General features: G+C 42.0%; 1 protein-coding gene across 3 annotated transcripts in view; it reads right to left on the reverse strand.

Moving 5' to 3' along the window:
• EPB41L5 (erythrocyte membrane protein band 4.1 like 5) overlaps positions 1–7,134 on the reverse strand; it is a 51,969-nt gene extending 44,835 nt beyond the window's left edge. For all 3 annotated transcript variants that reach the window (XM_032190142.1, XM_032190144.1, XM_032190141.1), the window contains exon 1: positions 6,864–7,134. In XM_032190142.1, the coding sequence (XP_032046033.1) occupies positions 6,864–7,043 (180 nt within the window). In that variant the 5' untranslated portion in view covers positions 7,044–7,134. The remainder of the gene's footprint in view (positions 1–6,863) is intronic.
• Positions 7,135–14,085: the final 6,951 nt, after the last annotated feature.

A 14,085-nucleotide genomic window follows, 5' to 3' on the forward strand; every position in this document is an offset into this window, starting at 1 on the left:
CTGCAAAGAGCAAGGCAGTGAGCTGTTGATACTTTCTCTCAGCATGGGATGTTTTCTTCCTGAGCAAATAACATGTAAATAGAAGTGGAATTGATTCAGCATTTGCAAGAGCAAAACTAGGAAAAGGCTTTATTTTGCACCTGATTTAAAGGTAGAAGAAAACCTCCACCTTGTTGCACAAAACATTTTAGATTCTTCCCAATTCTTCAGTAAGTCTTTTCTTAAAACTGTAATTAACCCATTAGCTCAGCTAAATCCCAAGATTTATATATAACCCTCTCAGGGACGAACAATGAAGCAGCTGGGCTCGGACTGGGATTTCTGCACGTGCCGTCTCGGGCTGCCAACACCAAAACACGCCCGTGTGCACCCACCCGTGGGTGGCTTCCCCTGCCGGAGGAGATCGCCCTTCTGGCAACCTCAGCAAAGGACTCAGGGGCCACCAAAAGCGGACCCAGGATGACTGATGTAGCACAAAGTCCCTGAAGCACAGCACTGGAGCAGCAGCGGAAAGGTTTCCAGGGCTGCTGGCTGTTCCATGCCGTAAATCAGCAGGGCTGTCAGCACAGAACTCATTACGTGGTGCTTTGCATACGACCTGGAGCCGCGGTTGCTGTATTCGGTGGAAGTCAGCACAAGTTTCACACACTCTTTAACGTTAAGTTCAAGTTCTTAAAGGCACACCGAAGTCCTCCTCCTTTATATTTAAGCAACCAGCAGACAGGAATGGCACTGCTTTGGTCAGCTTTTACGATTGAAGATTAGCCGATTTGCATGTAATAAACCTGCAATCTCCAATGTTTTCAAAGCTACACTCCTACTACATCCTCTGGTGAGAAGTTCCCCTACCTCCCCAGTGGCACCATTCAATTTAAATTACATTTTTATCCTGCTGCTGCCCTCCACTCTTTCCTTTCCCCGCTCTTGCAGCAGGGCTCAGGTTACTCTCCCAGGACAAATATTTTCAAGCTGCTCAGTGGTGACAACGAACTATTAACTACTCGCTCACAGGCAGTCCAGCAGCGGCTGGTTCTGCCTCCAGGGGACAAATTAAGCTCCCCATGGGTTTGTAATGCTCTAAGACCTGACTACTTGATTTATACAGTTTGCTGTACTCCATAGGAAGCAACAGCAAACATCGAACAGCAGGAGAATCGACAACCGAGCTGGGAAACTTAAATAAAACATATCACTTCTGGAGGGCAGAGCGTCTAGGGGTTTTGCTATGGAATGAGATCAAAACATCTCCTGAGCACCTTGGGGTAAACCCTGCCCTCCGCCAAATGGGAAGGATGCTCCCAAACATACCCCAGTGACATCTCATGCTGCCCCCTGCCTTCTTCTCGGGTCTGGAAGGTGAAGGTTACCTGATAAAGAAGTGGTCTCAGCGCCAGCCCCAGCCGGTGTAGGCCAGTGTGGATGAAGTGACGCTGGCTTCCAGCAGCTGTGGGTCTGCCCCTTGTGCTTGCTTCTCAAGGCTTTTATCAGGTTTTTATCATGGCAAAGCACTTCCAACGTGCAATACTTGGGGAAAAACAAAAAAGAAAGAAGCCCACCTAATGAATTTACTAAAACGTTTAACTGAGAAGGATTTTTCTCCTCTGTTTCTTTCATTAAGGAGACCCCCGTACGGGATGAACTCTGAAAACACGACAAATAAATAGGCTCCATCGCTGGGGGACTTTGCCCTCACGTCTCTGCTGCTGTACTTCCAATCTGTCACAAGATTTCTTGAAATAATTGTGTTAATACTGCTTGTTAACAGCGATTAGGAGAAGCTGTTGCCTTCAGCAGCCACTAAAGAACAAAACCCTTCTTGGCTTTTGCCAACTTATAAAAAGGGTTGCTGTTCATGTTCCTACCAGTTTCCTCTCAAAAACACCGTTTGCCACCCGGAGAGGCTGGGGGCGCCCACTGAGGACTTTCAGTCACTAGGGATCCTGGATGCCACCCATGCACATGTGCAGATCACAGCAGTGTGGGAGCATCAGATGAGCCTCTCCATTTCTTATGAAGCTAAATCCCCTTTCTCCCAAACTACATGCTTCCAAAAATGAGCCAAGAGAAAGCTCTAACAGTAAGCTTTAAGCAAATAAATAAATAAATAAAAATAAAAAATAAAAAAAATCACTCCAATCATGAAAACAGCCCCAATAGTTAACACCTTTAGCCATCAGGGCTTGCTGGAGAACTGGAGGGTTAAGACCCAAGGGCAGTGTTCGAAGTACAGAGCTGATTTCAACACCCATCATAACTGCAGGGTTATTCGAATACTACACAGAAGGATTTTAATGTACTGTGGCCAGGCTTGCTGAACCTACAGATAAAATGATAAAGATTCAAAACACTCCCACCTGTCAGCTTGTTTTGCCAGAACTCTCTTATTTATCCCCTCCCAGAAACCCATTTACATCCTGTGAGGTGGGGTTTGGGCTCTTCTCCCAAGCACCACGTGATAAGACAAGGGGAAATGGCATCAAGTTGTGCCAGGGGAGGTTTAGGCTGGATATTAGGAGACATTTCCTTACTGAAAGAGGTGTGTGGCACTGGAACAGGCTGCCCAGGGAGGTGGTTGAGGCACCATCCCTGGAGGTCTTCAAGAAATGTGCAGATCTGGAACTTAGTGGCATGGTTTGTGGTGGACTTCAGTACTAGGCTAAAGGTTGGACTGGATGGTCTCAGAGGTCTTTGGAGAATGATTCGATGATTCTGTGATTTCTGGTTACACATTTGATTGCATAGCACTAAGGCTTAGCAATTAAATCCCTGCCCCAACAGACTCTCAAACACCTCAGTTTGGTGTTGCACCGTGTATTTCCAACATTTTTACCATTTCTCGATTTTCTTTTTAACCAGTATCTGTCCTGTAGAAAGCACTCTACATTTTGCATTTACAGTTACAAACATTAAGCAAGCAGCCACATATCACAGGGTACAACTATCACAGCACACCCCTGATCCTGCAGTCAGACCAACGCAGATCGCCTCCCTCCACACAAAAAGCCATCGGCACTCCTAACAGCTTGCTGGCAACTTTCGTTGGCAGTCCAGAGAGATTTCTTAATATTTTTTCAATAATCACCACTAATACACTCCTCTCAGTCTTATTTTGTAAGCATTACTCCAAAATTGTAAACAGCTTAGCTAATTCCTGCTACTCCACAGAGCTCTTCAACTGGTTTATGTAAGACCTTGTTTTAATGACACTTGATTATAACAAGGACAAAACCATCTCATTTTGTAATCTTCATACTAAATTTCATGCATGTATAAGTAAGGCGGATGCTAAGGTGAAAAGCTGCTACGATTCAGACGGCTCCATCCTTGCAATTTGGGTCTTGCACCTTAAAGAGCTTCTGTCAGGTAACTTCTGCCTGAAACTTAGGCTGTGTGTACAGAAACTGGAATATAATTAATATAATTCTATTATCCATGAGAAGATTATGTAAATTATGGGTTATGTGGGGTCAGCTTTGTTGTTTTTATTTTTTTTTTAACCCAAACCCCTGGTTCCACAAAGTATGGCTTCCCACGCTATCTCTTGCTGTCGTGGGGCTGCCCTGGTTTCTCCCCAGAAATCCATCCACACATTTGTTAGAAGGTGCATGTTTCAAATGTATTCCTTTAATTTCGTTTATGAGATTTATTTCACAATTTTATTCCCTTTATCCAGGCTACCTTTTCCCTCTCCCTCCTATTACTTGACTAGCATAACGATCAACTGTTGCTACAATAAATATTCCAAGTTTTAGACCGTTTGATTGAAAAATCCTCCCTGGCTTTTGAGCTTTGGGAGTTCTGGAAGTACGGTGGGGGAAAGACATATTTTAGTATTATTGCATGGCAACAGCACTGCAAGTAAAATAGCGGATGGAGGCAGAACAGAATCCTCACCTCCCTGCAATCACACTGTTAAAACACTACCCATGGGCTTTGAAAACTTAGAAGACAATGCACAACCTGACTTTTTTGCTGTCCAAGTTGAACCCAAGATAACAGAAAAAGGCATGAATGATGAACAGTGTCAAAAGCAACACAGTTAACTGACACCATATATTTTTAAGAATTTTCTGTGGACAAAAATAAGCTTCTCAGTGTTTTGTTACACATGACTGCGAGTCTGGCAAAAATCACTGAATGTGTTTGGACAAACACAGAGCTTCAAAAAAAGTGGTAGTAGACAAGGAAATCTACCAGGACAGAACACAACGTTAGAATCTGAAATGACAGCGGGGGAAAAAAAACCTTTTTGATCTGCCCCAAAGGAACACTGATAACTCGCATGAAGTTCATGCTTCCCATTTTGAACATACCAAAGTGACAGTAAATAGCGCACATAACGCTGATATTCTTTAATCGTTGACATGGCTGAGAAATAAGTAGATTCTCAGAAAGAATTCAGCCTATGTACTGCATAGGACTGTAGCTTTGATGAATGGTTCAAGTTAGGCAATTTTTGTAATTAAAAAGAACAGAAGAAATAGAAACTCAGACAGATTAAGTGGCCTGACAGACACCATAGATAAGATCAGTGGACAAAAAGCAGGGTTACTGCTCGAGCCCTGGCTCTGTGTTTAATACATTCATCGCAACTGCATCATTTACAACATCCCTTCTGTTTCATTGTCAATATTTGCAAAAACTTCAGCCTTAGCTCCTTTAAAAGGCTCTGAAACATGCTTAGTTTACACGGTTTAAAAAAGGCCACAATAGGGATCAAAGGGAACGTTATTTAAGCAGAACTTCAGCAATCCCAAGCCCAGTCAATCACAGGAACGACCACAATTCTGGAATACTCTCAGTAACAAATTCACTCTAAGGCTTTAGCTCCACAAGCCCTGAACACCAGCATAAATCTTACGCTGCCTCTGAGTGCTTCTGCCCCACGCTCAGGGAGGCACATGGGGAGCCAGATTGGAGAATCACTCCAGCTGGAAACCAACAGAACAAACTTACACTGATTATTTTCAGCCCAGATTTTCCTTGACTTTACTTACTGCCTGGCTGCCAAAAAACGTTTTTCTTGCCAAGGGGGATGAGAAAACAAGGACAAACGCAGTAAGAAAAGCAACATCTTTTTTCCCCCATAGGAGCAACAAGTTAATGCCAGTGTAAAGTATTGACACAGCCGTGTACTAGGTAAGGTAAGGTGCTCGCTCCTGTCCTCTCCCTTGTGCCAAGGCAGCTCTTTTGCTGGCTGGAAATTAACCTGTTTGCTGAATGATTCAGTCTTAGGAAACACTTTCTGCTATTTACTTTTTTTTTTTTTTTTTTTTTTTGGTTAGATGGTTTCAGAGAGCTTAGGTAGACAATAGCACCATACAGCACTGTGTCGGCAGACCTGAGGGAGCCTCTCTGGGAACACAAGAGTTCATTTAAACCAGACCTGCATAGATGCCAGCGTAACAGGACCAGTCCCAGAAAACATCTTAGCTCAAAGGGGCCGATTATTCTCAAGGACAGATTTTGTAAAAGAAAAAAAAATAAATCTCTATGTGCAGACAGGTATATTTTTAATTCAGCTTTACATTTTAGAAATTAATGTTTTTCCAAGATTTTGTACCTTTCGTTTCATCTTCCTTCCACTCCGACACTTTTTTGTGTGTCCCAAATATGATTAATGTCAGACACGCGAACAAACATGCCAGAGTTTGAAATGAAACATTTCATTTACTTTTAATTTATTGTATTTTAATCACCAAAGGAACTAGTCCATGTCAGCCCCTGACAACATGCTGTAATTATTGCACTCAACCATGTATATTTAGCTTATTTGTTTGCTGTTACTCATAACTTAGATGTTCATGGACAAGGCTTTCTGCTGGCTTATAAAGAAAAAAGAAGAGTGCAAAAAAGTGACTGTTTCCTGCAGAAATAAAATAGTCTCTGCTACGCCCTGATCCAAGTTTTATAGTCCAGATGGGAGGTCACGACACCTCTTCAGGTTCAATTTATGCTCCTCAAAGCCTCAGAAATGTTGTTACAGGCGCCAGGAATTTGCCTACAGAGCCAACTCCAGCTCCAGCGATTGCTCCTCTGGTTATGTGGAGACACCAATTTACACTCGAGTACCTTTTTGAGTGTAACTCTTGCTACGAAGTGTTTGCGGGCATTCCTGGCCTCAAATCAAACATCCCAGGCACTAAGCAGCACCGGACGCGTTCATTACATTGTTTCGGAGACGTACAAATTAGTTTTACTGCCCTCCATAAATGCCTGTTTGGAGGAGAGAGATGCCAAACCGTTCCCTAAAGCCCAGGTCCGTTGGGTTTCTGGATGTTGCAGGCACTACACCCTGCCCTCGGTGTGAACAAGGCTGCTCAGCACACCGCCGAGCCGGGCTTTCCTTGGGAAGACACTGAAGAACGGTGTGTAAAGTATCAAAGAGGAAAGAAAAAAATCATTTAAGGAGCTGCAATTAAAGCCAAAACCCCACAGAAGTGGCCAGGGGACCTCGCAGCGCCACAGCCTCCTGACCGAGCTCCCAACAAGCGCCAGGCGCCTCCGACGCGTGCAGGCAGAAAGGCAAGGCAGGAGGCTCCCGTCGCTACTGTTTGTCCTGCTGCCTGCACACAGGTGTGTAATTAAGCGCAGGCATATAATTAACCACCGACACGTGCATATTAAGGCAGTTTTGGAAACGCAAAGCAGCGGCTCACACCTCGCTCCCAACAAAGCCCCCGTCCCCAAGCACCACGTCCTTATCCCCCCACCTCCCCGGGCAGCCCGTCCGAGCAGCTCTGTTCCCAGCGCTGCTCTCCCAGCACCTTTTTATGCCTTTTTTTGCCTTTTTATGATTATTTTTGGCGGCAGCCCGGCTCGCAGGTGCCTCCTTTCCCCCCCCTCCCCGTGTCGGGACCCACCGGCAGCTCCACGCTGACGTCGGTGCCGTCGAGCAGCGCCACCCTGCAGGTGAGCACGGCCCTGGCCTCGCCGGCGGCGGGGATGTGTGTGGCTGCGCGCTGCGCCTCCCGCAGCCGCTCCCGCTCGGCGTGCCGGCGGGCCGAGCGCCGGCCCAGGGTCCGCCGGAAGAAGCTCAGCATCGCTGCGGGAGCCTTCACTCCATGGGAAGGAAAAACAAAAAAAAAATGGGGGAAAATGGGAGCGAGACGCGCCGCCCGGCCGGCGGAGCAGCGCCCCGCGTCCCCCCTGAGCCGGCCCCCGGGGGAGTCGGGGCGGGCCTGAGAAAATGGCGGAGCGCCGCGGGAGGGGCTGGAAGGAGCGAGGAGCCCGCCCCGCTCCGCCGCACGGCCGCGCTCACGGCTCGGCCCCGCTCGGCTCGGGGGTCCCGGAGCTGCCGGAGGAGGCAGGAAGGGAAACAGGGGAGCTGCTGCCGGGAGGGGAAGGGAGGAGAAAGGGGAGGCGCACGCCCCTTTAAGGAGGCGGAGGCGGAGACGGGAGGGTCCCCCCCGCCCCCAAGCCAGGTGGTTGCGCCCGGCGGCGGGCGGCGGGGCGCGGCGCGGCCCATGTGGGGCCGGGCGGGGGGCGGCCAAAGGGGGCCGGGGGAAGGGGAGGCGGGGGCGGCCCCCAGGCCTCGGTGCCCACAGCCCACAAGGAAGGGTGTGGGGGAGCTCCCTGAGGAAACCTGCCTCACCCTGGTCTAATTAGTGAGGAAAACGTGCGGTTAGCACGGAGGGTGTCAGATAGGTGTCCTCGCTCTGAAAGATGACCACCCCACCCCAATGAAGGACAGGGCGGTGTCTCTCTTCTCCTCAACTCATCCCTCATGAGATGTTTGCCTTGCCCCCTAAATCCTCTCATCTTCTTTTTCTACTTCTGCTTTGAACATTCCCGCACTTTTTTTGGCAGCAAATGTTCATCACAATCTTCCATCTGGCATTTTTGTTCACACCGCTAGCCCCCACTTTTGGCACCAGGCTCTAAACCCTACTGAGCACTGCCTGAAATCCTCCCTTAAAAGTTACATACATGGCCCTGCAAAAGATGACGAGAGTTACTCTTCCATTACAGCAAAAATTACGGTATATATTTTCAGGTAAAAACCATGGACTGACACTGTCATGCATTTTCTATGATCAAGCAATTTCACTTCTGTTAATTTCACATCCTCCACTAGTGCTCAGTGCATACATACAAATCCTCTCTAAAGGAAAGCAAGACTGCATTTATGGAATACAATGACAAAAAAATAAAATAAGATGAACGTTATCTGGTATCAGAACTGTATAAAAGCAGCAGAGTAAAACCATGTGTACAGCAGCAAGAAAATCGAAAAAAATAATTAAACTTTAAATTACTAAAGCACATCTTTATTTTGCAATTAAACAATTAAGATCCACAAGTAAACTATATATATATTTTCAAGTCTGTACCTAGACAACTATTTGTCAACTGAAATTAAATATATCCACAAAATATGCATAACAGCATTTTTTCACATAATAGAATGAAATTTTACTTAAGACTAAAACAAGACTTGTTAAATGTTAATTAGCATATTTATTCTGGGAACTGCTGGTTTTCGGTAGAATGTTAGTGTATCGTTTTAATGGCAAGAAATTTCATTTTATCAAAATGAGGACAAATACATAAGGCCCTTTAAAGCATACAGTAGCTGCAGTGACAAAAGCTGAATTCATTTTCACATTGTCCAGTGTTGACCAATTTCAAGTTTCCATCGTTTTCAATCAGCTACCCTGGCGATTTAAGCCAAGATGTTGTGTTTTAAAGTGTCCCCCCACCCCGCCATGTGCTTTTAAACAAATTTATAGGCAAAAGTCTGCTTATGGGAAGAAGCTTCCCACCCTCCCAACATTAATAAAGATACACAAGAGTTAGTCTAAACAACAAAAGCTATTCAACTCTGAGATGATTTACTTCACACTTGTCAATCATTGAGCAGTACGAAATGGAGATGAAATTTGACAACTGAAAGCCACAGCTGGAAATGCAAATTAATTACCAGAAGTAACTAGCAAAAAATATTGCCACCTCCTGATTGTTAATAATGATCTAGATAATATTCTTCCCTTTGTATTTACAGATAGTATAGCACCTGTTACAGAAAATAAAACCCCAAACCTTACACAAACAGCCCTGCCAAATTGACTGGTTAAAATGGGATCACTGGTAAACGAACCAAACCAAATAGAATAAAATCTGAGTAAATAGGGTAAAACAAAAACCTTAGTTTTCTTACCTTAATTTTCCTGTAATATTATTATGGGTTGTTACTGTGGTGCCCCAATGTACTGAGATAATTGCACTGGGTAGTTTATAGCCTAGTCTTTGTGGATACATCCTAGTTAAAGAAAACAACAGCTTAATGTAAACTGTTTACCCCTTTCACTCATGTCTTAGGCCCCTGGCCTAGGAGTAAAAGCATGACAACTTCTTTAAGCTCTGTTGTGCATTATCTTTAGTTATCAAAATTCAAATAAGTTAAGTAAAAAAAAAAAAAAAATACTGATTTCCAAGTAATTGATCTAATGTTAAAAATAATGCTTAGCAGAACCACTTACAGTAAACTTAGCTAATCTGCAGCTAGCTGAGAGAGATCACAGAGATAAATTTATGAGTACCCTGTAGTTTCCATTCGCTTTTTTTTTTTTTTTAAATACAAGCTCTATATTGTTATGACAGGAAAATTGAGGTGACATATTATTAATATCTGTTTTACGAAAGTCCCTCAAATACATGAGCAATAAACCAGAAATGGTTGGAACAACAGAAATCATTCGTACCAGGGTGTAATCCAAATCATCTCTGTACAGAAACCCATTAAGCATCTCTCTCCAAACCCAATTTATTTTGTCCAATAGTTCAGTCAGTAGTAAGCATGAGATAAAGTGCTACCATTCAAACATCAAAACACTTTGTAAAAAATCACCCTTTAAAACACGTAGGCTTGCTAAATATGAAATAACACAACCAGCAAACTGTCAGCCAGTCTGCGAAACCAATGTTCATCCTACAGCATACTAGAACAACCCAAAAACTACATACTTTTTACCCAAAATGCCATTTTTTTAAAAAAGTAATTTCTCCCAAAGTTTTGCCAAATGAGCTCTCAATGAGCAAAACATGCCAAAGTAAGCAGCTGGAGCTTGCAGCATGTGCACTAGTTAAACTTGCAGCTGGAGAAGCCCAATGAACTGTGAAGATGCACAACTGTGCTAGCAACTAGGACAGAGGTAAAGTCCAGTGATGACAAACCAGCCTCCTTTGCAGATTGCTAAACTAAAAAAAAAAAAAAAAAAATCTATTTTTTTTGTCTTATAACTGCTGTGAGTTAAATGAGATTGGACAAAATGGTTGTATTAAATCAAATCAATCCTTTTCCCCTTGTTACAGCTTCCCAATCACCACTAACCAATCTCTGCAATTTCATGCAAGATCCACATTTAATCAATGACTATATAAATATTTACCAGATTTTTCTATTTGATCCCAGCACTAGAAGTGGCAACGGAAAAGAGTTTTTCCAGTCTCAAGACAAAAGATGGGTATTTAAGAAAATACTCCCAACCACCTGGGGACATATGTGCTATAAAAAGACTTACATAAGTGACATTAGAGGGCACCATTCCAGTACTTTGTGCTAATCCAAATAAGCAGAATTTGAATATGGACCATATTGCAATTCCTCCCTTTCCCCTCAGGGCTGAGGGTCTTTCAGATTGCCTGAGTATTGGCTCTACAGTCACAACTACACAACTACACAAATAAGCGTGTGTATTGGACAACGTGGTTTCGCTTGGAGATTTGCGGATGGTGGATCTGTAGTTTTTCATGCTCATGCTAATTCCCTGAGCCATCAATCACCCACACACCTACACAAGCATAAAAATATCACGTAATTCAGCTCCACGACACACCTGGAGCTCCAGCCTCCCTATGCATGACCTCCTCTTCTTCCCATCTCTCTGGGCAGTGCAACTGCAGCAGCAATGCTGCACGCTGGCCCTTCCACAGGTACCACAAAGCTTTTGGGAAGCTCTCTATGGAAAGTTGCCGGGTTCCATATCAAACACCTCATGTTCCTTAGTCTCCCAACTGCCTTCTCACCTTCTCTCTCATAGATGGTGTGCCAGAGTGTAATCAGCTATACTAGATGAAGCGCTGTTGTTTTATCTGTAAGCTTCCAAATTGAACAGAAAAAATGCAGAAATAAACTTCAGTTAGCATTACACGTAGTCTGATACAATCAAGCTCTTTTTCATAACTAGGAGAGAATATATAAAAATTAAATGCATAAAAGCAATGGGTTACTGCTTAAGACAAGCACATTATTTAAAATACCAAATGCTTCTAAGTTTAGGACAAATTAAGTCTGCAGCTCTCAGTTGTCTGTTACACCTAATGCAGTACTTCTCAGAATGGATTGGCTGACAATCTGCAGGTGATTTATAAAACGATACCTGCATCTTATTTCATATTTAGCAAAAATAAAAAATGCCCCCAAAACCACACAAAGCCTTCTCTAGAGCCCCATGTTTTTATACTAAAAAAAAAAAAAAAAACCTTCAAATCCACTTTAAATGAGATGGTAGTGGACGTTTTCAATTTAAACCCAAAAGGAAAACAAAAACCTTGACATTATACATTGGCAGAAAACTGTCATAATATTGCTCTTATTTACAATGAAAACTTCATTTCTTTTTAAAACTGGATTTGTATCATGGAAGTGTTACAAACATACTCTTTCTCCCACCCACCCAGCATTTTTCCTAATCAAATGGTATGAAAATAATTATTCATAAAATCCAACAGTCATAACACCAATCACGTATAGGTCATTTGTCTGAAAGATACATTCATGTTTTGTACAGCATGAAACATACAAAAACTTCTTTAAAAAGTTTGAAGGATGATACAGATCTTCATAACCCAAAGTAAAATCTTTAGCAGTTTAGATTTTTTTTTTTTTGGCCATATAAAAATATTTGAAAGGCCATTTATACCACAACCAGTAGAAACATTTGAATGAATGATGTATGGTGCAGGAAGGCTTCAGTGCAACTTCTCTTTCCAAATAGGTTTTTGGTTACCACTCTGCTTTCCAGAAGCCCAAACGCCCCTGATCAGCTGATGAGCAGTTATCAAAGAAGAGTTGCTTTGCTCCAACTTCTTTCCCAGTGCAACCAGTTAATGCACACCAACCCATCAGCTTAAGTCAATGCAGAGGAAGATTCTGAAGAGACCTGTTATACTTGCCTGTATTTGTAATCAAAACAATAATGACAGACGACCAATAAATATCCCACACAATTGTGGTATAAATGGGTCTTTTGAACTCAAACTGCTTTGGCAACTTCACATTTTAAATATGTGACATCTCAACACTATGCAATGTTGCTATAAACTTAATTTCTTGTTCCCCTCAGAGAAAAAAGGGCAAATGCTATTTTCATTTACAATTTGACTACGAAGGAAATTTACTTCAGTATATGAATGAATTATTTAAATTTGTAGACATTAAGTGCTGAGTTCAAAATAACCTTCCAGCTAGCTGGCATCTCAGCTAATATCATTGTATGCAAGTTAAAGCTTAAACTTTACTAAAGAAGACTTTTGTTGTTGTTGTTGCAAATGGCTTAAAATAAAACTGAGATTAAAGCTACTTTATCACTCTTTTTCAATTTGTCAGATCCAGAGATTCTTGTAAGATTCATTTTTCACTGAGGAATAATATTGATTTAGGCATCAAATCTAGAAATATAAGTAACAAGGCCACAGGCCATCTAATATTATATTGTTTTCTAAAAATATTTAAAACTATATTTTCCATTTGGCATTGTGGTTCATGTTTATTACTAAGTCGTAAGCCAGGATTTCACTTTGCCTGAATCCCTTTTCACTTAATATTTCATAGCTGATCTCTTTCAATGTCCATAGAACACGGTATATTATATAATATAATTCTTCAATAGTTAAAAACTTATTTAGTGTAGAACTTTCCATTTTAATTCTATGCTCTATATAGCTTATAACAAAATTTACTGGATAAACATTTTCAGGAAACCAATACAATAAATTATTATTTTTTTTTTAAATAGAGGGCACAAAGTTATGTTGTTGCAGGGCAGTCAAAGAAGTGACTGATTATTTTTTTTTTTTCTTACAGTATATTACAACGGACACCTTGCTTCTGACTTGGTTTCTCCTATACTGGAAAAACATATATATATATAAAATGTCCCAATTTTTAATATCCTTAGAGTGAGCTCAGATACTGTATCAGACAGATATTCATTACAAATCTTCTACCTACTTAAATAAGAAGCAACCCATATCAACTGGAACAACTTTGCACAAGCGTAACAGAGGGCGACTGGGGTCATTATGGAATTTTTGGGACAGCATTATAGTGTTCTCTTTCCTCACCCCCCACCCCCCAAACAATTAGAAAAATAAAAGGCAGACCTGTACGAACATGGCTTGAAATCAACTATGAGGACTTAAAGTATAACTGGTTAGCAGATAATGGAATTAAATCACATCTGATCGTAAGTTCAACTTAATTATCAGTGCTATTAAAGAGTTATGTTCTAATTGAGCAAGACAGCTATTCTCAATAAAAGGATAAAACAAAGTATCAGCTTCTAATGACCTACTAGCATTTCATAGTAAGCTGCTAGTAAGTTACTAGTTGAAAGGAATGTGTCAGATTTTTCACATAATTACAACACAGCAGCAAACGATGCTCATTCATTAAGTTGGCAGAGGTGCTTTTGCTACTGAGTGTAGCACACAGGTACATGTATAAGGAAAGAGGGAACGGTATTTCCATGACCCCTTGCAGTAACATATTCCAAGCACCAAGGGCTGTTTTTAAAATCTGAACCCATTAAGATAAATATGACAGGACAAGACCACCCCCCACAGAATCATGAGTGCCTTTCACTGGATGTACGCTGTAAGTCTCAAGGCACTTAAGGGGTTAAGACAATGCATGCACTAGTTCCCATCACGTAATCTTAAGTCACATGAATCAGAATACACCAGTGTATGACACACAAGCTGTGTCAAAGAAATGCTGTTTATTTTTTTTTTTAATTTTTATTATTATTGTTTTTTTTTCTGTTTTCTTTTTTTTTTTTTCCTTTTTTTTTTTTTTTTTTT

This window comes from Aythya fuligula, chromosome 6 (genome assembly GCF_009819795.1).
Source record: "Aythya fuligula isolate bAytFul2 chromosome 6, bAytFul2.pri, whole genome shotgun sequence".
NCBI lineage: Eukaryota > Metazoa > Chordata > Aves > Anseriformes > Anatidae > Aythya > Aythya fuligula.